This window comes from Nannospalax galili, unplaced genomic scaffold, assembly GCF_000622305.1.
Source record: "Nannospalax galili isolate Female #2095 unplaced genomic scaffold, S.galili_v1.0 scaffold24, whole genome shotgun sequence".
Taxonomy (NCBI): Eukaryota; Metazoa; Chordata; class Mammalia; order Rodentia; family Spalacidae; genus Nannospalax; species Nannospalax galili.
Genome location: NW_008352654.1, coordinates 244,581 through 268,365, shown reverse-complemented (window position 1 = coordinate 268,365; position 23,785 = coordinate 244,581). Strand labels below are relative to the sequence as shown.

General features: G+C 47.9%; 1 protein-coding gene across 1 annotated transcript in view; it reads left to right on the top strand.

Annotated features, from left to right (window-relative positions):
* Window positions 1-23,785, top strand: part of Jdp2 (Jun dimerization protein 2) — a 33,242-nt gene that overhangs the window by 2,467 nt on the left and 6,990 nt on the right. The window contains exon 2 of the mRNA XM_029554419.1: window positions 23,324-23,428. Coding sequence (XP_029410279.1) covers window positions 23,324-23,428 — 105 coding nt within the window. The remainder of the gene's footprint in view (window positions 1-23,323; window positions 23,429-23,785) is intronic.

The following is a 23,785-nucleotide window of genomic DNA, read 5'->3' as shown; positions in this document are numbered from 1 at the left end:
CCAGTGCTGAGTTCTTAAACACTTGCTATCCCACTCCTTACCTAGTTCTGATGACCAGATTCTCATATCAGAGAACAGGGATTTAAGGTCTAGGAAAGAGATGAAGTGACTTGGGGCCATTCAGCTGAGCAGGTCCTGGCAGGTTGCTGTTGTCACAGCTCTATCATCCTTGCCTCAAGTTAGGTACCAAGCATAGTGCTAGCCATTCTGTGAGGTACCCCATTTGCCTTTCACAGGCCCCCTCATGAAGTCATTCTCCTCCCTCCCTTCCTCCCTCCTTTGTTCTCTCTTTCTGTCTCTGTGTCTTTCTGTCTCTGTCTCTGTCTCTCTTTCTGTGTGTGTGTGTGTGTGTGTGTGTGTGTGTGTGTGTGTGTGTGTGTGTGTGTGTGTGTGTAGCGGTCAGAAGACAGCCTCAGACTGGGTCTGTCTTGTTTTTGCACTGTGTATGTCAGACTAGCTCAAAGCTTCTATAGTCTCCTGTCCCCATCTTCCATCTCTCCAGAGGAACACTAGGATTACAGATGCTCACAGGCTAGGAATTCAGCTTTCACATGGGTTCTGGGGATTCAAACTCAGCTCCCCATGCTTGCATGGCAAGTGCTTTTACCCACTGAGACATTTCCCCAGTTCCTGAAGTCATGATTAATATTATAATCCCTACAGATGAGGTCCACAAGGCTAAGGTTACTTGCTGGGAAACCAATCAAGCATTGTGACTTTGGAACCAAAAGTTTTAACCTTAAGGCAGTGCTGTTCTCATGTCTCTGCCAGGCTTTTAACCTGAACTCTATCAGACTGAGGAGGCCAGGTACGTGGTCCCTAAAATGCTTGATCATTTCAATGGCATGGCCCAATTGGTGCTGAGCATAGCAGTTCTGTATCTGCATCATCTTCCGGCCCCAAGGGAGCAAGGATCAAGCAGCTGTGCCGGCAGCTCTGTCAGAGCTCACTCTTGGGCTGTCTGCCTTGCAAAGACCAGTGGCCTCCTGGGCCACATCCAAATACACATAGCAGTTCCATTAGAGAAAATAAAAGGAATTAAGTTAAGTGCTTTGTGCTTTGTGTTGGTGTTGCTGCTGTTAATGACTGACATAATATAAACTGGTTTGGGGTCAATTATCCATCTGTAGCCCATCCACTAAACATCTACTATGTGCCAAACATTGTGCTGTACACTGATACTAGAGCTATCAACAAAGGTGATAGAATCCTCTCCTCTCTTGCAGCTATTTATTGTCATGAAAGTTGCCAAAAAGAAGGCAATGGATTTAAAATATAGAAGGCCAGGTAGTAGTCAGTCCCATTGGATGAAGAGAAACATAGTGCTCATTCTGGTGACTAGTCAGGGACTCTGGGGACATTCTGTCTTGTTAAAACACTTTTTAGAACTGCTACTTCTTTCTTGCCTCTCCCTTCTTCATTCCTTTCTAGTATTCCTTTTCAAGGCACGGTTACTCTCCAGCAGATTCCATACCTTTTCTTCCTTCGTTTTCTGTCCTGCAGCCCTTGACAGCAGGACCCCTTGACCAACTGGAGGCCTCAGCCCTGCCCTGGACATCTGTTACAGTGGATGGCTGTGGCCTGGTGGCCTCATCTTCTTGGAGCCTGGGATGCATTTTCAGTTGGGAGGGAAGAGGCCAGAAACCCCATCTTGTACACTCAGCCAAACACCAGGCACTCATCACCTTAATAGATGGGACCCCCGCCCCTGCACCCTACCACCACCACCACTATAGTTCAGTGTCTAGAGGAGGCTTAAGGGCTCAAAGGAGGCTGTTCTGGGTAAGCTTTCAGGACAGAAGCTGTAAACTGTAAACCATGAGGCTGAGGCTGGGTGTCAGTTTGCAGACTGAATCTTGGTGGGTGCTGTCAGAGTCTAACCTAAACAGTCGGTGGTCTCTCTTCTTTTTCTTACTCCCCTGTCCTCTCCTGTCCTCCTTGTCCTTTATTTTATATTTTCTGACCTTGGCTCTCTCAGTTTAGTCCAGGCTTGAACTCATGAACATCTCAGCCTTGAGAGCTGATATCTTAGCCTTGAGAGCTGACATCACAGTCATACACCACCAAGCCTGGCACTTGCTCCCCCCACCCTCTCCCTCTTTCTTTCTCTCATACATTAAGTATAAGCTAGGAAATGTGAACTTTCTGGCTTCTTTTTAAAAACAGCCTCTCTGGCCACTCCAGGCCTATGCCTTCCTGTGCACAGGTGTTCCCCGTGTTACCGTGCAGCCTCTCCTCTGCCACCCTCCCCATTGCTCCTCCTCGGTGACTTGCACCTAGCCCACTGCTGCTATCACCAGCATTCTTTTGAGTTTGTACTCTGGGCTTCGGTGCAGGGGCCGCATCTTATGTTGCATCTTACTCCCTCACTTCTGCTCAATCTCACACAGACTCTGTATCTTATACCTGCCTGTTGGTCTAGACGTTATTAACTGTGCCAACTTGGCAAAGCACTAAAACTTTTCTGTCTCTCATTTGTTCTGTCTTTCCCATCTTGCCACAGCTTTCTTATTTCTGAATTGAGATGACTTTAAGAGAGAGAATATGAACCAAACTAATAATTTTCAAACTTTGCCAATCATCCAGATAGCTTGGGAAACTTTTTCAAGATCCAGCTTTCCAAGCAGGCCCTGCCCTTCCCCACTGGAAGCAGATGCTGAGTATAGAGTTTAGGGGCTTTGCATACTTAACAGACTTGATGCTTACTCGGATCTATTTGGGAGTGTGATGCTCACCCATCTAACCCTCTACTCAGACTCCTCAGAAGTCTCACCTGTTGGAATCAGAGTGCGTACACAGGCCACCACAGACCGCCCTCCTCAGCTTTGGTGTGGTTTTCTGCACAAACTTCACCAGGTGACTGGGTCTATCTCCTCACTTTCACAGCAGATCTCATAGGAGTGACTTCCTGTCACTATGGAACATTTCAAAGCCTTCCCCCTTTGGACAAAGGAGAATTGGAATCTGTGGTCCTAGGGTGGGCTCAGAAGACAGTTTATGTTCAGCCACAGGTGGCGTCCCCAAAAGTGTGTTCATAAAAGGGACCAAGACATCCATCTGTGTTTTAGCTCAAGCACACGAAGTTGCATCAAGCCAGTGCAGTGCTGGGTAAACATTGGCCCAAGCTTGCTTGTGTTTTTAGAGACTTGAAATGTAAAGGCAGTCCGTTGACATTTTTAGCAAGCCTTGCATAATTGGTTTTTAATTTGTGGCTCTTTAGAATAGCCTTGGCCTTCTTCCCCCTGGCTAAGATGCTTTCTTTTTTTGTCTCATAGTTGGTTGGCAGAGAAATCCTGTCTGTCCTTTCTTGGAACAGAATCTCCCAACTCATCTTCGAAATCTTGAATTTCTACTTTGGTTCCATTACTTTGTTAGCATGTTTTGAAGACTGGTTGACTTTTTTGTTTCGTGTGTGTGTGTGTGTGTGTGTGTGTGTGTGTGTGTGTGTGTTCATGTGTGTGCAGGTACATGTCTAGAAGTGAGTGCATTCGTGTGGAGGTCAGAGGACAACCTTGGGTGTTGTATTTCCCTAGGTGCAGTCCACTTTGTTTTTTGAGGCCACTTCTCTTATTGGCTTGGAATTGGTGACTGGGACTAGGCTGACTAATCAGTGAGCCCTAGGGAATCCCCCCCTTCATCTCCCCAGCACTGGGATTACAAACCCAGATTTTTAGGTAGGTTCTGGGGACTGAACTCAGGTCCTCATGTTTGTACAGCAAGCACTTAACCAATTGAGCTATTCCCACAGCTCCAGATTTTTTTTTAAGCAATTCGTTTGGAGGAGGAATGAGTGATAGTGACCAGCAACGATGAGCATGTTTGATGCTGTCCCCTGTGGTCCTGAGTCTTAACTGATACCATATTCTGAGCACATAGAAGGGCTCTGGAGTTTTTATTGAAAATCATAGGTTTGGGGGATGGGGATGTAGCTCACTGATAGAGTGTTTACCTAGCATGCTTAGGCCCTAGGTTCAATCCTCAGCATAAATAAATAAATGAATATTAAAGCTTTGGTCACATCTGCTGTTTCTTAATGCAGGGTCCTTTGGAGAGAGGATGAAAGGGAAGTGGCTGGATCTGCATGTTCTTTCTGGAAATCAAACCTTTTGAAAAGTTTTGGGGGTCTGTGGCTTCTTCAAGTCCCCACCTTAAGAAGGGGATGATAATAGTACCTGCCTCATATAGTTACTATGATAATCACATGTATTCACATGTAGCTAATGATTTCCCATGATGCCTGGCTCATAATAGAACATACAAGTAGAATGTGTTGATTGTGCAAGTTCAGGTTCTTTAAAAGATTCCTTATTTTTAACTTATGTATATGTGCCTGTGTGAGTTTATTTGCGTGAGGTACATGCAAGTGTCCATGAGTCCAGAGGGCGTCAGAGCCACTGAAACTAGAGTTACACACAGGTGGTTGTGAGCCACTCATGTGAGTTCTGGGAATTGAACTTGGGTACTCTGTAAGAGCAGTAAACACTCTTAACCACCAAGACATCTCTCTAGTCCCACAAGTTGATTTCTATAGTTGATTAAGGAACTTATTCCTTGGGCTTTCATTTCCTAGAAGGTCCTTTGTTCTGGAGACGCTGGGCAGCCTGTGTGTTTGGAGATCTCCAGGTATCAGGGGAGCAGGGCACCTTTCTGCCTTTTTAACCACAGAGGCTGCTTCTTGGATCTGGAACACACTCTGGATTTAAGGTGGGGTGGAATATTCTGAGAAGTCTGTGAGCCAAGCAACTTGGAGCCTTCTCTGCTGGCCTAGAAGGGAGCAGAGAAGCTGGTTGGGTTCCTCTACCTAATCTGCCAGAGCTGCACTAGCATAGTGTGTGCCCTGCAGCCTGGGGCTTGGCTAGCAAGGTGAATGGAGCTGATGTGCAGCGTGTGTCCCCTGTAGAGCAGCGAGGGTGAACCTCACTTGGTCCCAGCCCAAGGAGTTCCTCATGCTGACGATGGTACCCCTTAGGTCCAAAATGTGAGTAACCCATCAGAGTAGCTAGGGCTGCCAGGGAGTCTGTTTCAAGTTGTTAGAACAGGTCCTGTGTAGTCTGCCTCGTCCCCTGCCACATGGACTCCTTTGTGAGGGACTCCCTGGCAGAAAAAAAAAAAAGGACCTCTCGGGGGTTGAGTTTATTCTTCTGGGTTCAAAATCTAGCTCTTCCACTTATTCCCAGTATGACTTTGGGCAAGTCGGCTGGCCCTACTGAGCAACAGAATAAGGGAACTCAGACTCAGGAATCTCAATGTGAAAGTTAATTGAAACACTGCACACAGATAACCTTGACCGTACATCATGTCAGAGGATTACCTGTACTGAGAACGGAGTGCCTTTGCTGTGACTCACCTTTCCTGACAGTGCTGATCTCACAATGTGTGAAGCCTGTGCCCTGGGATTCAGAGAAGCAGCAGACCTCCCTATTTCTGGTTATTCATGCAGTTGGAGTTTCAGTGACCTTCATGACCGTGGGCAGGGAGGCTCTCTAGCCCTTGACTTTCCTCTTAGCTGTCCTGTGTGACCTCATATCTTGTTCCCTGTGGAGTTTAAGACACTGCTGGATTCCCACCGGCCACTGGTTTTCAGTGTTGCTCATCTTCCTTTGCTGTCCCCAGATCTCTGGCAGTATGGATTCTAGATTGGAAAACTGACTTCCTTTCTGAGTGAGACCCATTTGGCTGAACAGTGGGAACTATTCAAGTCTCTCTCCGCTCTGCTGTCCCCAAAAGCACAAGAGCAACTTCGACTGAGGTTAGGATAGAAAGATCTGGAAGGTGTGAAGACAGATTGAATCAGGCTGTAGGGATGCTGGGAGTGAGGTCCTGGGCCTCCTCTGGGTTTAGTCACCTGGCACCGTTGCTCTGCTCAGTGGCATCAGGGTTCCCCTTTACTGAGCCTAGTGTGTGTGCATGCTATGAATGGCCAGACCTTGTCTGCCTCTACAGCCCTTCTCCCTGCCCGCCACCCCCCAACCCTAGAAAAGACTCAGTACTTTGGAAATGGCGCAGCAAGTAGCTGGTCTCTGGAAAAGTCATGAGATGTCTCACCTCCAGCTTCCTTCCTGGTAAAATGAAAATGAAAAACATAGTCATGTAGACATGAGTATTGGAATGTTTTAGTTCTGTGGAAAAAATGCCCTGTTCAGGGTTAAAGAAGGAAGTGGGGTAGTTAGTGTTAGTGCTCAAACATGAGGTAAAAAAATGGTAACCAAATTATGTTACAGACTGTTGAATCTCAGGTTATCCAAGACCACATCAGAAGATGGCCAGTGGAGTGGCCAAAGGGCTTCTGATGTCATGAGAAGGGAATAGTCACAGGCACTGAAAAAGCAATAGGGCCTAGTATAGCACCATGTTGGACAAAGACCTGGGGAAGAGTTGAGCAGCAGACCAGGGGTGAGGCTACCTGAGTGCAGATGTGGGCTTGTAAGAAAGAAGTCAGTGCACCACATTCCAGCACTTCTTGGGTGGTGAATATCTGAGAGCTTTCTATGACGTGATGACTAGGCTTTGTGTTTGTAAATTTGACATCTCCATTACCAACATTGACTCATGCTATACTCCAATATCAAGATATTTTTTTCTGGAAGGAAAAATATTTAAACTTTTAAGAGGAATCCAGATATAAATCTTTATGATTTTGGATTAGGCCCTCGTTACTATGAAAAAAATCTCTCTCTCTCTCTCTCTCTCTCTCTCTCTCTCAAATAACTAGGACCAAAATAAAAATTAGATATCATCAAAATTTTAAAAATGTGTGCTTCAAAGGACACAAATCTAAAAAAGTAGTCCACAGAATAAAAGCTTTTGCAAATCATAGATCTGATAAGGCACTCGTGTCTGGTATATAAAGAGCTAGGGAGATGGCTCAGTTAGCAAAGTGCTTGTTATGCACACTTGAGGACCTGAATTGGATTTCCTAGCACTCACATAAAAGCCAGCCACTGTGGAGAGCATCTGTAAGCCCACTACTGGATGCAGAGAGACCCTGTCTCAAAAAAAGTGGAGAGAGACTGAGAAAGACACCTGATGTCAAGCTCTGGCCTCCACATTCACATATCGTGTGTGTGTGTGTGTGTGTGTGTGTGTGTGTGTGTGTATAAAATCTAGATTCTGTACATGAAGAAAAGGTGTATTTGTCAAAGAAAAAATTTAAAAGGCTAAGTACATGAAAAAGATGCTCAACAATATTTAGTGTCAAGGAATGACAAATTGAAACCACAGTGGCCTGCTATATCACATCCACCCATTATAGAATGGCTGTAATTAAACAGAGACGTAATAGCAAGGACTAGTGAGGATGCAGAGCAGTGACAATCAGAAACTCCTTGTGAGAGTATAAAATGGTGCAGCCTCTGGAGAACAGTCTTATTGTTTCTAAAAGTCTAGAACAGAGTTACTATATGATGAGCAGTTCTACTCCTATACCCATTAGAAAGAAAACTGTGTGGACTGGGGAGATAAAATGCATGCCACACAAGCATGAGAACTAGAGCTCAGAGTCTCAGGCAGCTCTGATGGCCATTTGTAATCCCAGAACTTGGAAGGCAGAAACCTGGGATCCTAGGGCTAACTAGCTAGCTAGACTAACCAAAATTCATAAGCTCCAGGTCCAGCAAGAGATTCTGCCTCAGTAAATAAAGAGGAGGGCATTAAGAAAATACCTGATGTCCACACACAAGCACATGTGATACACATGTGCAAACATGCATCTACACATACATGCAGAACATAAAACAAAAGAAAGGAACCATGTCCACACAAAAGTTTGTCCATGAATGTTCATAGCAACATTATTCATAATAGCTCCAAAGTAGAAACATCCCAAATGTTCCTCAGCTGGTTAACAAACCTGTGTATACCATAGAGCAGGCTGTTATTTGACCACAAAAAAAAAATGAAATACTGATATATTCCTGCTTGGATGACACTTTATGAAGAAGACCACAGGACCAAATATTCCCTGACTCCATATATGTGAAATGCTCAGTGCACACAGGAGTAGAACTGATCCCTAGTTGCCTTAGGAGACAGGAGGAATGGAGAGTGATGATGACAAAGCTGTGAACTGGGTGGGGGGAGTTCTAAAATGATTTAAAGTTGATTATGCTAATAGTTACATAACTGAATATACAAAGGGTTGTTGAATTGTATAGTTCAGTGAGTGAGTTGTAGATGTGTGAATTTTATCTCAATAAAACTTAAAGGTGGGAAAGAATTAATTTAGGAATTCTCCCAGCATACAGCAGTGCTCCGGAATTAGCAGCTATGGCTATTAATTCCCCCTTTGGCACCAAGAGCAGTGACAATGCCACAAGTTGGTTAGTGTTAGCTTTTCTTCCTTTCTCTTGCTCATGGCTGTCAGGCAACACACAACTTGGACAGGATTTTGTGCAGAACTCCAGGAAATAGGGGATACCCTAGTGACCACTACCTCTGGCGACTCATCCCAATTCCCAGTTCTGATTCATTCAGTCTGTGTGGGGCTGGCAGGTAGTTCTAGCCCATGTCTATCAGTTGAAACCCTTGGCACAGTAGAAACCAAGCTGGGTCTCTGAAGGAGTGAGGGCCTCTGTGTTCAGGACACACAGCTTGCCTGATCACTGCCCTTGATGGTCAGCAAGCTGCTTTTGCAGACATCAACTCTGATCTGCTCCAACCCCATGTGAGGTAGGTGGTAGGAGCATTAGTTGTCAGGGAACAGAGGCTAGGCCAGATTAAGCCACTGGACATGGTTTAAAAGCATGGCTTTATTCTATTCAAAGGGAAGCAATATCTGCATAGATCTCATACCTGTTGGTTACCTTGAAAAACACTGACAAAGAGACTTCTGGTGCCAGGCGGATCTATTTTGCTTAGACTTCAGAATAAAGCTCTTCCTGCAACTTGTCTTTAACTGATGAGTGTTCTGAGAGGTAGCTGAGGAAGCATTTTCTATCTCTCTGTTCATCTACCTAGCTACCAACGGACTGACCTACTGTTTGTAAATAACCACTGCTCTGTCTACCCACAGTAAACAAAAGACAGAAATAATCTGGATGCTGAGGCTCTCTGAAACTTACACCTGTCCCAGGTAACCTCTGAGTTCAAAGTTTTTGCATCAATCAAAACACAGCTTTATCATTTCTATTGAATGATTGTAACAAGTCTAGAATACAGTTATCACATTTAGTATTTATGGTCTCATGTAGACAAGAGGCTTTTGCTGCTAAGACCAGCCTGGAATCCACTGGTTTCTGTTGACGCCCTTCAACTTGGGGGCCACAGAGCAGTGGCACTGGCCGCCTGGGTGTGCTAGAAGTGCCATCTTGGGTTTTGCCCAAGCGGACTCTGTAGAAGGTGAGACCCAGAACGCCTTGATGCAATAAAGCCTCCAGGGATTTAGATGCTGTCTGGTTGTCTACGTGTATAGATGATTTGATTGTATCTTCCAGCCCCAGCTGGCAAAGATCTTATCAGAAAATGGCTGCAAAGATCTAAAATTACATTTTTCTTCAAACTTATCTCTAGCTTCCTGCATGGATCTGCCTGCCCCCAGGCATTCATTAAAGCCTGTGGGACCTGAATCTGTACATGCAGAGGTTGTTCTGAGTCAGCAGTTCCAAACCAGTTACTTCCATGTCCTGAGATTGCTGGCCTCACATCTCCAGTGTCCATACCCTAAAGGACTTTACCCAATTCATTAAGCTGCTGGGCTTGTCAGTAGCTGGCTCCTTTGTTGTTATAGGACAGACAATCAGATAAGCTGTTCCCATCACCAAGGATCCAGCATTTGCTGTGGCTGCCACTCCCCCCTCAGCTGTTTTGGCCTAAGGACTGGGAGAGTCACTCCATCCCCCTGGCCAGGAGCAGCTGTCTGCCCCCTCTCACTTGCCTTACTGTGGCCAAGCCCCTCCTCATCCCTCTGAATGTTCATCTTCCGGGCCAGGCATCCCTGGTTGTGACCTCATCTGACCTTGTCACATGGGTGGGATTTTTATTAGCGGATGTTCAATCCCCTTGATGGAGAAGTCACTATTCTGCTGGGCGATTTGTCAGTTGTCTATGCCTTATGCCTGAAAGAAAGTGGCTGAAATCTTTGGTTTCACTGCACACCCTGCATACAGATGAAATGGAATTGCCTTGGTGGAGAATAATTAAGCCAAGGACCTTGTTTTTCACCTTCACGATGAAAGACTAATGACTTCCAACGGCTTTAATGGGATGACACTTGAAATGGACGACTTTGCCAACTTGGGCTTTCAGAGTAACCCTGTTCTTAAGTATTCTGTGTAACGGCTATGACTTCCTTTAATTGTTTATAGTCAATCGACGGAGCTTGTCTCTCCATTTGTTGAGCAGTGTCTCTCAGGCACTTTATACAACTTGCTGTTGTTAGAGAATCCTTTTCTGAGCTGGGGTGGTAGCTCAGTCAGCAAAGTGCTTTCTGTACAAGGATGAGGATCTGAGTTCCCTCCTTCCACCCACATAAAAGCTAGATGTGGTGATACGTGTCTGTAATCTACTGCTAGGGAGGCAGACACAGGAAGATCTCTGGGCTTCATGGTCAGCCATTCTGGTGAAGTGCTGAGCTCCAGGTTCAGTGAGAGACCCTGTCTCAAACACAAAAAACAAAAGACAACAGAAAAAAAAATGGTGGAGCATGTGAGGAAGACACGTGATATAGATAGATGTCAACCTTTAGCCTCTACATGCACACACAGAAGAATCAGTTTAAACTGGGTTATTAACTTTCTGAGAAGAAAGTGGGATTTTTTCCCTGTCACTGGTACTGTGTTTCACACCTGCCTTTTGGGAGTATTGAGAGCCTTATGAGAGGTGCCATTTCCCTCATTTTCTCATGTTTTCAAGTAATTGTCAATTGGATAAGAATATAGATGGATGGCCGAGTAGTGGGAAACTAGACCCCATTAAACCATAAGGGTGGACTGAGCCTGAAATAGACACATTTCAACAAAAATCATCACTCTCCAAACAGCTCTTCCCTCTCAGGACAATTTCCCAGCAATCATCGTTTCTCATCTCTCTCTGATGTTAGAATTCCTGCCTTCATCAAGGTGATGTTTTCCTGTGTCTCCCAGATTGTTTCTCACTTTCCTGGAACTGTGTTTGCTCTTTGCCTAGCAGGACTGCCTGCAATGGGTGCCACCCTGTCCAGCCTACTTTTGGAGGCTTTGTTTCAAACACAATGCTGTCTTTTCTTAGCCTTAGAAATGGGCTGTTCTGCATGGCTCTTTGCAAAAATGGCTCTTCCCTTTTGTGCATATAAACCAGCTCACGCCCAACAGACTATTGTCTTATAGGTTCTCTTTTCAAGGGGACAAAGTGGCTGAAAGGGCCAAGGTCATTTGGGAAGGCCAAGGTCAGAGACATGCTGTGATCTGAGGAGACAGTTTGTTTAATGGGTAAACCTACCACTCTCGTGTGGCAGTTCATAAAGGACTTCCAGTTCATAAAAGCAGCATCTTCTGCATCTTCTCAGAAGACAGTTGCCTTCTGGCTGCTCCTACCAGTCTTGCCTGGGGACCTGGGTATACTCTCCCCTCTTTATGAACTGGAACTCTTGGCCTCACGATGAAAGGGATATAGGCTCTTAGGGTCTTATCTGTCCTAGAACCTCAGGATGGGGTTTAGTTTCCAGCTCTGCTTCTTCCCACTGTTTCCTGCAGGTGCTGGGAGCCCCAGGAACTGAGGAGCATTCACTCTGGTTGAGTGCTGAGTAGCCTTGTGGGGAGGGAGGCCTGGAGCATACATGGTTACATCTTGGCCCTACATGGAGGAGGGCAGCAGCCAAAATGAAGTGGCAAGAGCACTGGACTGAGTCAGAAGTCTGGGATCTTGTACCAGGACCAGAGTTTAGTGGTAGAGCGCTTGTTTTGAATGCACAAGGCCCTGGGGTTGAAAGGGCCTGAAGTTGATTCCCAGCACTATAAAGAAAGAGAAAAACTGAGGCTAGAGAGATAGCTCAGTAGTTAAGAGCACTGGATGCTTTTGAAAAGAACCTGGGTTAGGTTCCCAGCACCTACATGGTAGCTAACAACCATCTGTAACTCTAGTTACACCCTTTTCTGACCTCACAGACATTGCACTCATATGGTGCACTTATATACATACAGGCAAAATCCTCGTACACAAAAAATAATAGTTAATTTGCTTGCATTTTTATTGAATTTTTGTGATTTTCATACAATATAGTTTGATGGCATTTAGATTTGCTCCCCTCTCTGCACCTACTGTTTCCTGCAGGTGCTGGGAGCCCCAGGAACTGAGGAGCATTCACTCTGGTTGAGTGCTGAGTAGCCTTGTGGGGAGGGAGGCCTGGAGCATACATGGTTACATCTTGGCCCTACATGGAGGAGGGCAGCAGCCAAAATGAAGTGGCAAGAGCACTGGACTGAGTCAGAAGTCTGGGATCTTGTACCAGGACCAGAGTTTAGTGGTAGAGCGCTTGTTTTGAATGCACAAGGCCCTGGGGTTGAAAGGGCCTGAAGTTGATTCCCAGCACTATAAAGAAAGAGAAAAACTGAGGCTAGAGAGATAGCTCAGTAGTTAAGAGCACTGGATGCTTTTGAAAAGAACCTGGGTTAGGTTCCCAGCACCTACATGGTAGCTAACAACCATCTGTAACTCTAGTTACACCCTTTTCTGACCTCACAGACATTGCACTCATATGGTGCACTTATATACATACAGGCAAAATCCTCGTACACAAAAAATAATAGTTAATTTGCTTGCATTTTTATTGAATTTTTGTGATTTTCATACAATATAGTTTGATGGCATTTAGATTTGCTCCCCTCTCTGCACCTCCCCCCCCACTGCCACTCTCCTATATATAATACAGCCTACAGAGTATGATTTGTGTCCTTCAATGTCCTTCAGTATGAATTCATCCACTGGGCCCACCAAGAGTCCTATCCCTGTAAGACACTGCCTTTCCCCCTTCCAGTAGTCATCAATTAATTGCCTAAAGTCCCCTAGGTTGGATTGGGATTTCTTACCCACTTCCCCATGTCTATGCTGGGATTGTGTCTGATTTGCTTAGGACTTGTGCATGCTATCAGCATTGCTGTGAGTTCATATGAGTAACTGACAGCTGTCTGGAAGACTCTGTTTCCTTGTGCCCATCCACCTCCTTACAATCGTCCCACTTCCTCTTCCACAATGATCCCTGAGCCTTGGGAGGCAGAGGTTTGAAATAACTGTCCTATACGGGGGTAAGTGTACTCTTCAGCCTCTTCTGCTCTGCACACTAATTGTGGGTCTCTGTGTTAAATAAGTTATTTTTTTAAAAAAAGAAAAGAAAATCCTGGGTTCTTGTCTAGATTGAACTTCTTTTCCTTCCTTTAGCAAACAGCTAAGAAGTGCACAAAAATCTACCATAACACAGGTTTTGTCCCTCATAGAACTCCCAGTATAATGAAGGAGACAGTAACAGAGGGTGGAGTACTATGCAGTAGGGACCAGGATAAGCTCAGAGTGGAATGGAAGCGTGGCGCAAAAGGCACTTCCTCAGTCGGAAGGCCAGGCAGTCAAGGAGGACTTCCTGAGGGAGGTGATGGTCCCACTGAGTGTACAGGAGGCTTGAGAAGTAAGTTTTACCCAAGGGGACATTGGGTCAGAATCATGCAGGCCAGGGAACCTTTGGGCAGATAGAAATTTGGTGCATCAGGAACACAGAGTGTAGAGTTGGTTGGGCAACAGGTAAGACCAAGGCAAGTGGGGCCAGGTCACAAGAACCTTGTGTGACATATTAAGCAGCTTGGACTTTATCCTGAGGGTAAGGAAAGCCACTACCACCACCAAAGTCCAGTCACTGATTATATTTGCATTCAGAAGAATCCAGTGGTTGGACTGGAGGGTGGTCACTGCAGGACCAGGAGTCGTTTTGTAGGAGGCTATTGCAGTGGTCCAGCCAAGAAGCAGGGACCAGGAAAGGGGCAGTGGAGATGGAGGATGAGGATGAAATCTGAAAACCTTGTAGGGCAGGCATGCCAACCTGTGACCCATGGGCTGCATGCATCCCAAGACTGCTATGAGTGTGGCCCAAAACATTTTTATATGACAGTATCGTCACGATGTCAGAAGGTCAGACGCTTCTGATGTAGGACATAGAATTGGATGGCAGTATAATCAAAGTTGAAGATGATGAGGCGGACAGGAGAGGGGTGAGACTGCAGTTTCTACTTCTAGGAAATGAGTGGTGGTGCCAGCCAGGTGGAGAACAGAGAGGAAGGAGCTGGTAGAGGATAAAGACTTTGGAGGCCAAAGCACATCACAGTGACTGTCAGGGTAACAGGTGGATGTCTGGTGTAGAAAAATGGTTTGGTTAGCGGTCATGTACAGGAGGTGGTGAAACCACAGGAATGGATGACATGGTACCCACAGGAGGTGCATGTGAAGTGACAGACAGGCAGGCCAAGGGTGGGCCTGGTAACATCATCTGGAAAGGCCAGGAAGAGGCCACAGGCAAGATTCTGACAGGCAGCATCAGGGAACAGACAAATACAGTGGCTTGGAACTGAGGTAGAGAGAATTCAGGAATAGAGATGACACCGAGGATGGACCCAGCAGTATCCTTTGAACTTGTCCTCATGGACCCAGTCCTGTCCCCCACCCCCATCCTGGTGTGAACTTTGGAGCCACCTCGATTTCCCCATCTGTAAAAGCTAGGGGTGGGTCTAGATGTTTGCCATTTAATCTGTGAATTCAGAAATGTTTTCAAAGGAGGATGGGGAATGTCACTGTCCTTCCTGCAGCCCTCTGTCTCCCTGCCAAGGAGTGAGCCATGGCTACCATGAGGACAGGATGAATGAGCCCAGGAGCTAGAGCAAGCTTTGGGGAGGTTCTAATCCAGCCACATGGAAGGCAGCCTGCCATCACAGAGTCGTCTTTTCCCTGCCCAGGGCACTACAGGCCAACCTTCACCTTCCAAACTGTGGTTTGCTCACTGGTAAAATGAGGCTGCACAGCCCCCTTTGGAGATATACTTGAAGGCCAGTGAGATGTGGAAGTTATTACACTGATGAACGTGTGCAGATAGTCCAGACAGGCTGGCTGATTGGCCAAAGGTTCCAGCATAGGACTCCAATGGGGATGATGAGACCCCAGGCTTCTGGCAGCAGACCCCACTGGGGTCAGATGCAAGCCAGAGGTTATTAATTAGCAGACATGAGCTGGTGAAGCCCACAGATGTGTTTCGTTTGGCTCACACAGTGTTCATTTAAAAATGGAATTAGTTAGCAATGTTAAAAAAATTGGGAGGTGACTTTTAAAAATTTGTATTTTCAGCTAGTCTTGAAAACTTGGAAGATTTGACAATATTGAGATTGTATTGTTGAGGCTAGTCTGGGTGTCCCCGTAGTGGGCAGAGCCTCATCCAATCCTCTTCATCATTAACCATTGATTAGCTAGCCTAGCTCTTGAAGATGGTTTGAGTTTGTAGCCCTAGCCTGAGAGTGCCATTTGTATGAAATTGCATATAAAGTCCTGCCCACTGCCCATTGCTCACTGCCCATCGCTCACTGCCCTCTGAAGCAGCACAAATCCAGTCCCTGGTCACTTGAGCCAGAAGGCCTGACTAGGGAAGAGGAGAAGCCAAGTGTAGACAGTTCACAGCAGCTCAGCCCTTGGAGGAGTTGGTGGGAGTTAGGAAGCTGGCCCATGTAGGCTGCAGGGAGGCCCTGAGGTTTCCTCATTTCTGCAGGGGAGGAAGTGGGCCCAGGCCAGCTGGCCTGGCCTGGCCAAGGTTTCACCTCTGGACTGTCCTACTTAGTTGATGGGTGGGGAGATGCAGGGGGGCCCTGGCTCAGTGCAGCCTGTTTATGTGGGGGAATGTCTGGTATGTTTGGCATTCGGGTGTTTACTTCCCAGGGTGCTCATGGGTCCCTGGTGTTGAAATGTGGCTTCTCCATCTTGGAGGGGCTCTTGTAGGCCTGGCTAGTGGCTTTAAGCCCAGAGCTAGATTTGGAGGCTGCAGGGCTGTGCTACCCCATCCTTCTCTTTTTCTTTTCCATGCTAAGGAGGGAGACTGAATGTTCCTCTGGAGCAGTTGGGAGCCCTGGCTCGCTCTCTGCTCATGTGGGAAGGGCAGGCAGGGAAGTTCATTGCAGAGCCCATCCTGGACTCCAGACTCTGTCCTCCATCACAACCCTGTACTGCAGCACTCCTTGTCTGCCTTGTACGGTGAGAAGTGGAGGCTCAGAGAGACCAAGTAACTTGCCCAGGAGGCCCCAGTCTGGCTAACAGAGGTTCTGGGGAACTTAGACCTTGAAGAACTGTATAGCACCCATAATGCCCCAGTCCCTCCCAAGTCTGGCTCTCTCTGTGCATGCTACAGTTTTCAGTTTGAACTGGAGCCCTTCAAACCTCCTCTACTCTAACCAGTGCTGTGTGTGTTTCTGATTTTCATTCTATCTGCCTGGTTGTTCTTTTTCTCCCTTTCTTTGTCCTTGCGAGAGTTTCTGGATTTCTAGCACTTTGGGTTAAATGTATTATTTTTCTTTCTCATTCTCACTTGGCAGGTCTTTCTCTCTCCTTCTCTACTGTCTCTCCCCCCCCCCTCTATATATATGGTCTTATATATATATCTCAAGCTTGCCTTAACTTAGATATGCAGCCAAGGATGACCTTGAACTTCTGATCCTCCTTCCTTCACTTCCTGTACTGGGATTACATGTGTGCAGTGCTGGAGATGGAACCCAGACCTTCATGCATGATAGGCAAACACTCTATCAATTGAGTCATATCCTCAGCCCTCAAAAGATATACTTTGAAAATGCTTTTGGAATGTCAGAATTCAGTCTCATGTGAACTTCTGTAGTCGCTGAGGCCAAGCTGTATGACCTGAGAACCATGACCAAAGGTGAAGACAAGGCTGACGGGATCAGGAGAGGGCCCCTCCTTCAACCATGTCACCTGAATGTTACATATTCATTTTCATTGTGCAATAAACATTTTTAAATTTAAAAAGACCCAGATAGAAAAAGAAAAATGATCATTGCTATTGGGATTGGAAGTTTCTACTCCAGTCTGTGTGCCCATCATTAGGACACAGCTGAGAAGCCTGGGGGTGTGTTCCATGTGTTGGGGGTACACACAGACCATCTGCCTTTCAAAGAGCAGGACTGTGTGGGCCCTTGGGCCAAAGGATCAGGATTTAAACCCTGAGCTGTCCTTGACCATCTGACCAGCCTTTTCTGTAGAGCAGTGCTAGATGTTTAATGAGATGGAGAGGTGAATATTCTTGATTTCACTACTAGATATCCACTGAAAGCCTGTTCTGTGCCATGCTCAGCTTTAGAGGCTGGGTGATAGTGGTGGAGATAGGCTAAGGTCTTATGTAAATAGATTAACTATAAATAGGTTAACTAACCTCAGGGAAACTGACACGCAGCAGGTGGATGCATATCTAGAAAAGGTAAGCACGGTTAGTAAAAAGCACCTGGAAGGAAACAGAAAGATGAGAAGAAGGGTGTACTTTCTTTTAAAAAAGTTTATTTTTATTTTATGTGTATGAGTGGCTTTTTGCCAGGTGTGTGTGTGTGTGTGTGTGTGTGTGTGTGTGTGTGCGCGTGTGTGCGCGCGCACGTGCGCACCACATGCATGCAATGCCTGCAGAGGCCAGAAGAGGGCATCAGAGCTCCTTGAACTGGAGGTAGGGAGGATTGTTAGCCACCATGTAGGTGCTGAGAACTGAACCTTGGTCCTCAGTAAGAGCAGCAAGTGCTCTTAACTGCTGAGCCATCTCTCCAGCACAAGAAGAGGCTGGCACTACTGGGGTACTAAGTCCAGAACAAGTCCATCAGAGAGGACAGAACATGCAGAGCACATAGACAGGGAAGAACTCGACATTGCACTGATGAGGCAGGTCCTGCTGCTAGAGTTGAAGATAGAGAAGAGGCCAGCTGTACAAGAGGCAGGCTCAACCCAGCAGTCTAGGATTTGTTCCTTATGTGATGGAGGCTGTTGGATGGGGTGAAAGTAGAGGAGTTGACTGACATTTTAACCAGAAGAGCTCTTGGGAGTCATTGCAATGGTGCAGGGCACAGTGTGTTTGACTGGGATGGAGCTGCAGGGATGGAGAAGTATGGGTTGGCAGCTCACATGGATCTTTAGGATGGAATCCTTGCAGACTATTAAATGGGACTGTTGTGAGGGGGTGGGATGAAGGTGACTTCAGCTTTGTTTCTGGTTGAATCACCAGGTAGATAGTGGTGGTATTTAGTAAATGTGGATAACTGGGGAAAGACTATATTTGTAGAGAGCAAGGCCTGAACCTGGGGTGGGGTTCTGGAATGAAGCTGAGAGGCACAAATGGATGTGGCTGTCCACAGACCACATTCTGAGTCCCCAGGTGCTTGGGGCTCCAAGGTATTTGACCTGGCAACTGTCCAGAAAGAGCATGCTGTGGGGATGACCTCAATCCCTGTCGTGTGTCCTGCCTGCCAGCTCTGGCCAGAGCTAGTTTCATGGGTAAGCTTTTGTGGGGTCACAAAGAGTCATGTTTGGGTTATTTTTCACTCATCTATCAGGTCCATATGCCTTACCTGCTGTGTGTGTCCTATCACAATGGATGCCATTACCCAGTATCCCTTGTACTGTGGTCCAGAGGTGGCCTGGCCAATGGGAGCCACCAGCAGAGAGAATTTGAGGAATTTGTTCCCCACTCTCTCCTTGTTGGTACAATCTGTTAGTTTTTTATGGCTGCTGTTTAAGGGTCCTACACGTCCACACACTCCATCACTCTCCCAAAGGCTGGTTTTAGAGGCATGGGGACCATCTTCTGCTCCTCTTTTATCACCAGGCATCTCCTTACTCCACAGGCATAGAATCTTAGTGTTACCCAGGCATCTTTCAATGGCAAAGCGGCAGAAACCTCAAACTCTATTTCAGGCCAAAGGGGGAAGACTCATGACAGATTCATGGGTTCCATCATGAACCCTAAGGACAAGGAGCATAGTCAGGCTTCATTGGAGTGGGATCAAGAGGACCAAGATATGCCTTCTGCATACCCACTGTCTGTCTCTCTGTATACACGACTGGCCTCTGACTGTGTCTCCTCTTTATCTCCACAAGCTCTGCCTCTCTGCATCCGTCTTTGTCTCTGTGCTCTATGTGTCTCTGTTTCTGCCTGAGACTGTCTCTCAGGCCCTGAGCCAGAGTGAGCAGGCAAGAGGCCCAGACAGGACAGTAAAGAATATGCTCCCTCTCTGGTTGGTACCCACTCTGTGCTTACAGGAGCCCCAGGATGAGGGCCTCCTCCAGTGTGCCCCAAGTCAGTCTCATCTGCATCCGTCTTTGTCTCTGTGCTCTATGTGTCTCTGTTTCTGCCTGAGACTGTCTCTCAGGCCCTGAGCCAGAGTGAGCAGGCAAGAGGCCCAGACAGGACAGTAAAGAATATGCTCCCTCTCTGGTTGGTACCCACTCTGTGCTTACAGGAGCCCCAGGATGAGGGCCTCCTCCAGTGTGCCCCAAGTCAGTCTCAGTCTCTCTCTCTCTCTCTCTCTCTCTCTCCTACCTTTGCCCATGCCTGGCTTCCTCTCTGTCCCTGTGAGTTCCTCCTGCAGCCTCTCTGATCTTTGCTTGTCCCTATATACTTCTGTGACCTGACCTTTCTGCCTCAGGCAATGGCGGAAGTTGATGGCTCTGTATATCCCTGGCTCCGACACACAGAATCTTCAAATCCTAGGAGGGTGAATACAGCTCAACTCAGATCAGTCATTCTTACCTTGTCCAAGCAGCTGTGGTCAGGATCTTGAGCCTCCCTACCCCTCAACAGGGACTTGAGAACAAAGGAGGGGTTGAGGAGGAAGGGCTGATCAAAACAAGGCACTCTGGGTCACTGGTCCCTGAGTCTTTCCCTCTGATACAGAATATAGCACAGAGGCAACCCCTCATTGCCAACACACAGACTGCTTTGCCCTTGGGGCTCCTGGGAGTTTTAGAACACAAAACTAAGGGTGACAGCAGGGAAGATCAAGCTCCCAAGCCCCCACCACATGGTTCTGCCATAAGCCACTTCTTCAAACATTCTGATTCTTCCAGCTGTGTCTATAGGGAACCCCATCATATGTAGAAGCCCCATCACCTCCCATTTGGAGTTCCAGTTTTAGCTACCATGTGTGGTGAGACCATTCTATCAGATGCTTTGGAGAACCCAGGAAGTGTCAGGGAGGAGGAGGCCCAGCCTTCTCCCTAGAGATGCAAGAGGAGGCTGGAGGAGGGCAGGGAGAGTAGAGTCCCTGTCCAGTGAGCTGCACAGATGGCACTGGTGTGGTGAGAGGAACCCAGTGGCTGTGGAGGCTGAGGGCCTGTGAGCCACTGCCCTGTTTCTGGAAGGGCTTTGACAGCCTCATCTTTCCTGGGCATCTCTGAAACAACAGTTGCAGAGTTTCGGGGAGATGCAGCCCCATTCTAATGGGGAAGATGTCACAAGGAGCTCTGGAACCACATCTCCATTTCATGAGATGTCATTTACTGAGAAATGTTTCTCAGAGTGGGCACAGGAGGAGGAATGGACTGGGGATGGGTGTGGATGCCATGGGCTTCAAAAGAGCCTTCCTGGAGGAGATGACATTACTCTTGAAGATAGAGTAGGAGTTTACCAAGTAGAAAAGGAAGCCCTCTTACCTGGGGTGGAGGACCTGTCTGGCATGGAGAAGGGCAAGTGTCCAGAGGGTTTGATGTGCTCAGAGGGCAGATGGAACAGTGCTACCGATCTGGATGTCAAGCTGACCCAAGTGACCTGTTAAACTTCCTTCCAGTCGTAGCCTTAAAATATGTTGTTCCTGACCCTCTGGCCCCAGACCCTGTATAGGGGTAGGGGTGGAATCCAGGACTTGGGGACAGGGTCTGTGTCTCCTAGGGGTGTTCAGGGGAAGGTGTGAGGCCCTGGAGCCCAGCAGGGCCCAGCTGCACATATCACCTTGGCAGTTTGTGGGCAAACCCTCTTGGCAACAGGGAGATTGCAGTGCCAGCCACTTCCTCTAGTTCCTTCCCTCTGCCTGTCATCACGGTTACCTTGGCCTGTGCTGGGGTGAGGCTGAGGTTGGGCGGAATCAATTTCGGGTCAGCCAGAGGAGCTGTCATTTCTGGTTCGGTTTCAAAGGAGGCCACGGGGCTGGGAGGTGTTGGGGTGAGGTGTTGGGTGTGGTGGTGTTGATGAAGGCCTCTCCAGCAGCCTGGGGGTTGGGGGGATGTGGACACCGAGGTGGTAGGGAAGGAGGAAGTGGGCTACCCTGCCAGGACCTGTGTCATAGACCAGGGTGCTTGTTGGTCTGGGGCCCAGGCCTTCTCCTGTGCTCTCGAGCTTGCCAGGAGTGCATGGAGAGAGGCTGCTTATTTTCCTGGCCAATATCCCTTTGGATTGAGACCTTGTCACAGGCTATGGGCTGCCAATCACCTCCCACCCCTACTCCACTCAAGAAGTGACAGAGTTGGCAAGCCCAGGGCAACACCACAACTTGTGGTCTCTGACTTAACAGCTGTCCCCAACCCAGCTGGCCCTGTGGAGGCCTCTAGTCGGCAAGGAAGCACAAGGCACCCCCACAGAGTGCCCTTGAAGGAATGGGCTGCTTGAACCAGTGATCAAGGGTAGGAAGGTTGAAGGCTGGGGATGTGCTTCAGTTGGTAGAGTGCCTGCCTAGCACACACAAGGCCCTGACTTCAATCCCCAGTACCTCATAAGCTGAGTGTGGTAGCCTACATTTACAGCCTCAGCACTCAGGGAGTAGAGGCAGGAGGATTAGAAGTTCAAAGCCTTCCTTGGCTACACAATGAGTTGGAGGCCAGCCTTAGCTACATGAGACCCCTGCCTTAAACAGACAACAATTTTAAGAGTAGAAGGGTTGCTAGGGCTGGAGAGATGGTTCAGAGATCAAGAGTAGTGGTTACTCTTGCAGAGAACCTGGATTCAATTCCTGGTACCCACATGGTGGCTAGCAACCATCCCTAACTCCAGTTCCATTCCAGGGGAATCCTGTGCCCTCCTCTGGCCTCTGTGGGCATTGCATAACACAGGTGCACTTACTACATACGTGCAGGCAATGCACTTATACACAAAAAATAAAAAGGGTAGAAAGGTTAAAATTGGAGTGAAATCTTCCTAGTGAAATCTGAGTTCAAATTCTGGCTCTGCCTTGTCTTTGTTTTGTGACCTTGGATAAAGTGAGCCTCTGAGCCTTACTTTAAAATGGGACAATAGGGGATGGAGAGATGGCTTAGCGATTAAGAGCACTGGTTGTTCTTGCAGAAGACCCGAGTCCAAATCCCAGCACCCACATGGCAGCTAACAACTGCCCATGGTTCCAGTTCCAGGGGATCCGACAGCCTCTTCTGTCCTCTGTGGGCATTGCACGACATGGGTGCACTTAACCTGCACACAGGCAATACACACATATACATAAAATAAAAATAAATAAAAATATTTAAAATGGGACAATGATGACACCTTCCTCTAACTTGAACTTGAGGATAGAGTGATGTGTGTTGAAAGCATTTGGCAAAGTAACAAGAGGTAACTCCTGTTATGCTAGAAGGTGAAACCATAGCAACTGCCAGGCAGGGTGGGTGGGCATTGAATTTCTGCCCCAGGGCCCATAGGTCATTCTCCACAACTCCTGAGTTCCCAACATACCCCAAGGGAGAAGCACAAGCCTGGAGCCTCAGGACCCCCTGGGCTGTGCCTGGGCACCCGAACCTCTCTCACAGCTGGAGTCCTGGGGCAAGACTGTGCAAAGGGGGAAGAGAATTCTAGCCAGGTGAGGAGGCAGGGATGCTGTGATGGCATGCAGAAATAGATCTGAAGTTTTGGGGACCTTGGAGGAGCCAGATGGTTGGGAATGGGTGGTGAGGTTTGAAATCCCATCAGAAAAACATGGGGCGAAGGTAGTCTGGGAGGGGTAGGGCAGAATGGGAACCTGGGTCCCTGCCCAAGGTGTTTTTAAAGGAAGTGACTGTGAGCTGCTGGCCTGGAAAAATTGCACCCAGAGGCCTTGAGCCAGGCAGGAGAACAGGTTGCCTCACCCACTTGTGGGGTGCCACCTGCCTCCTATGAGTGAACTGGCCAGGCTCCCAGTTCAGGGAACTCTGGTAGAGCCAAGTAGCCCTGCCCTTGGGGGACACTGGCTCCTCTCCAGGATACCCACCTGCTCTGAGGCTGATCCTCCCACAACCAGGAGAGTCAAGTCCATCCCAGCAGCCAGGGACACTGGCTGAGATGTGGGTCAGGAAGGGGGAGCTGGTCCCCTGGCTGTCCATGTGTCAGCGGGGAGACTGTGTGCAGGACCTGCCACGGTGTCTAATCGGTGGCTCTGTGCCCTCACAGCTAGATGAGGAAGAAGAGCGAAGGAAAAGGCGCCGAGAAAAGAACAAAGTTGCAGCAGCCCGGTGCCGGAACAAGAAGAAGGAGCGCACGGAATTTCTGCAGCGGGTGAGCAGGGCAGCTAGAGGGACAAGGAGACAGAGGGTGAGCAGGGTGCTAGGGGACAAGGAAACAGGGTGAGCAGGATGGCTAGGGGGACAAGGAGACAGGGTGAGCAGGGTGGCTGGGGGGACAAGGAGACAGGGTGAGCAGGGTGGCTGGGGGGGCAAGGAGACAGGGTGAGCAGGGTGGCTGGGGGGGCAAGGAGACAGGGTGAGCAGGACAGCTGGGGGGACAAGGAGACGGGGTGAACAGGGTGCTAGGAGGACAAGGAGACGGGGTGAGCAGGGTGGCTGGGGGGTCAAGGAGACGGGATGAGCAGGGTGCTAGGAGGACAAGGAGACGGGGTGAGCAGGGTGCTAGGAG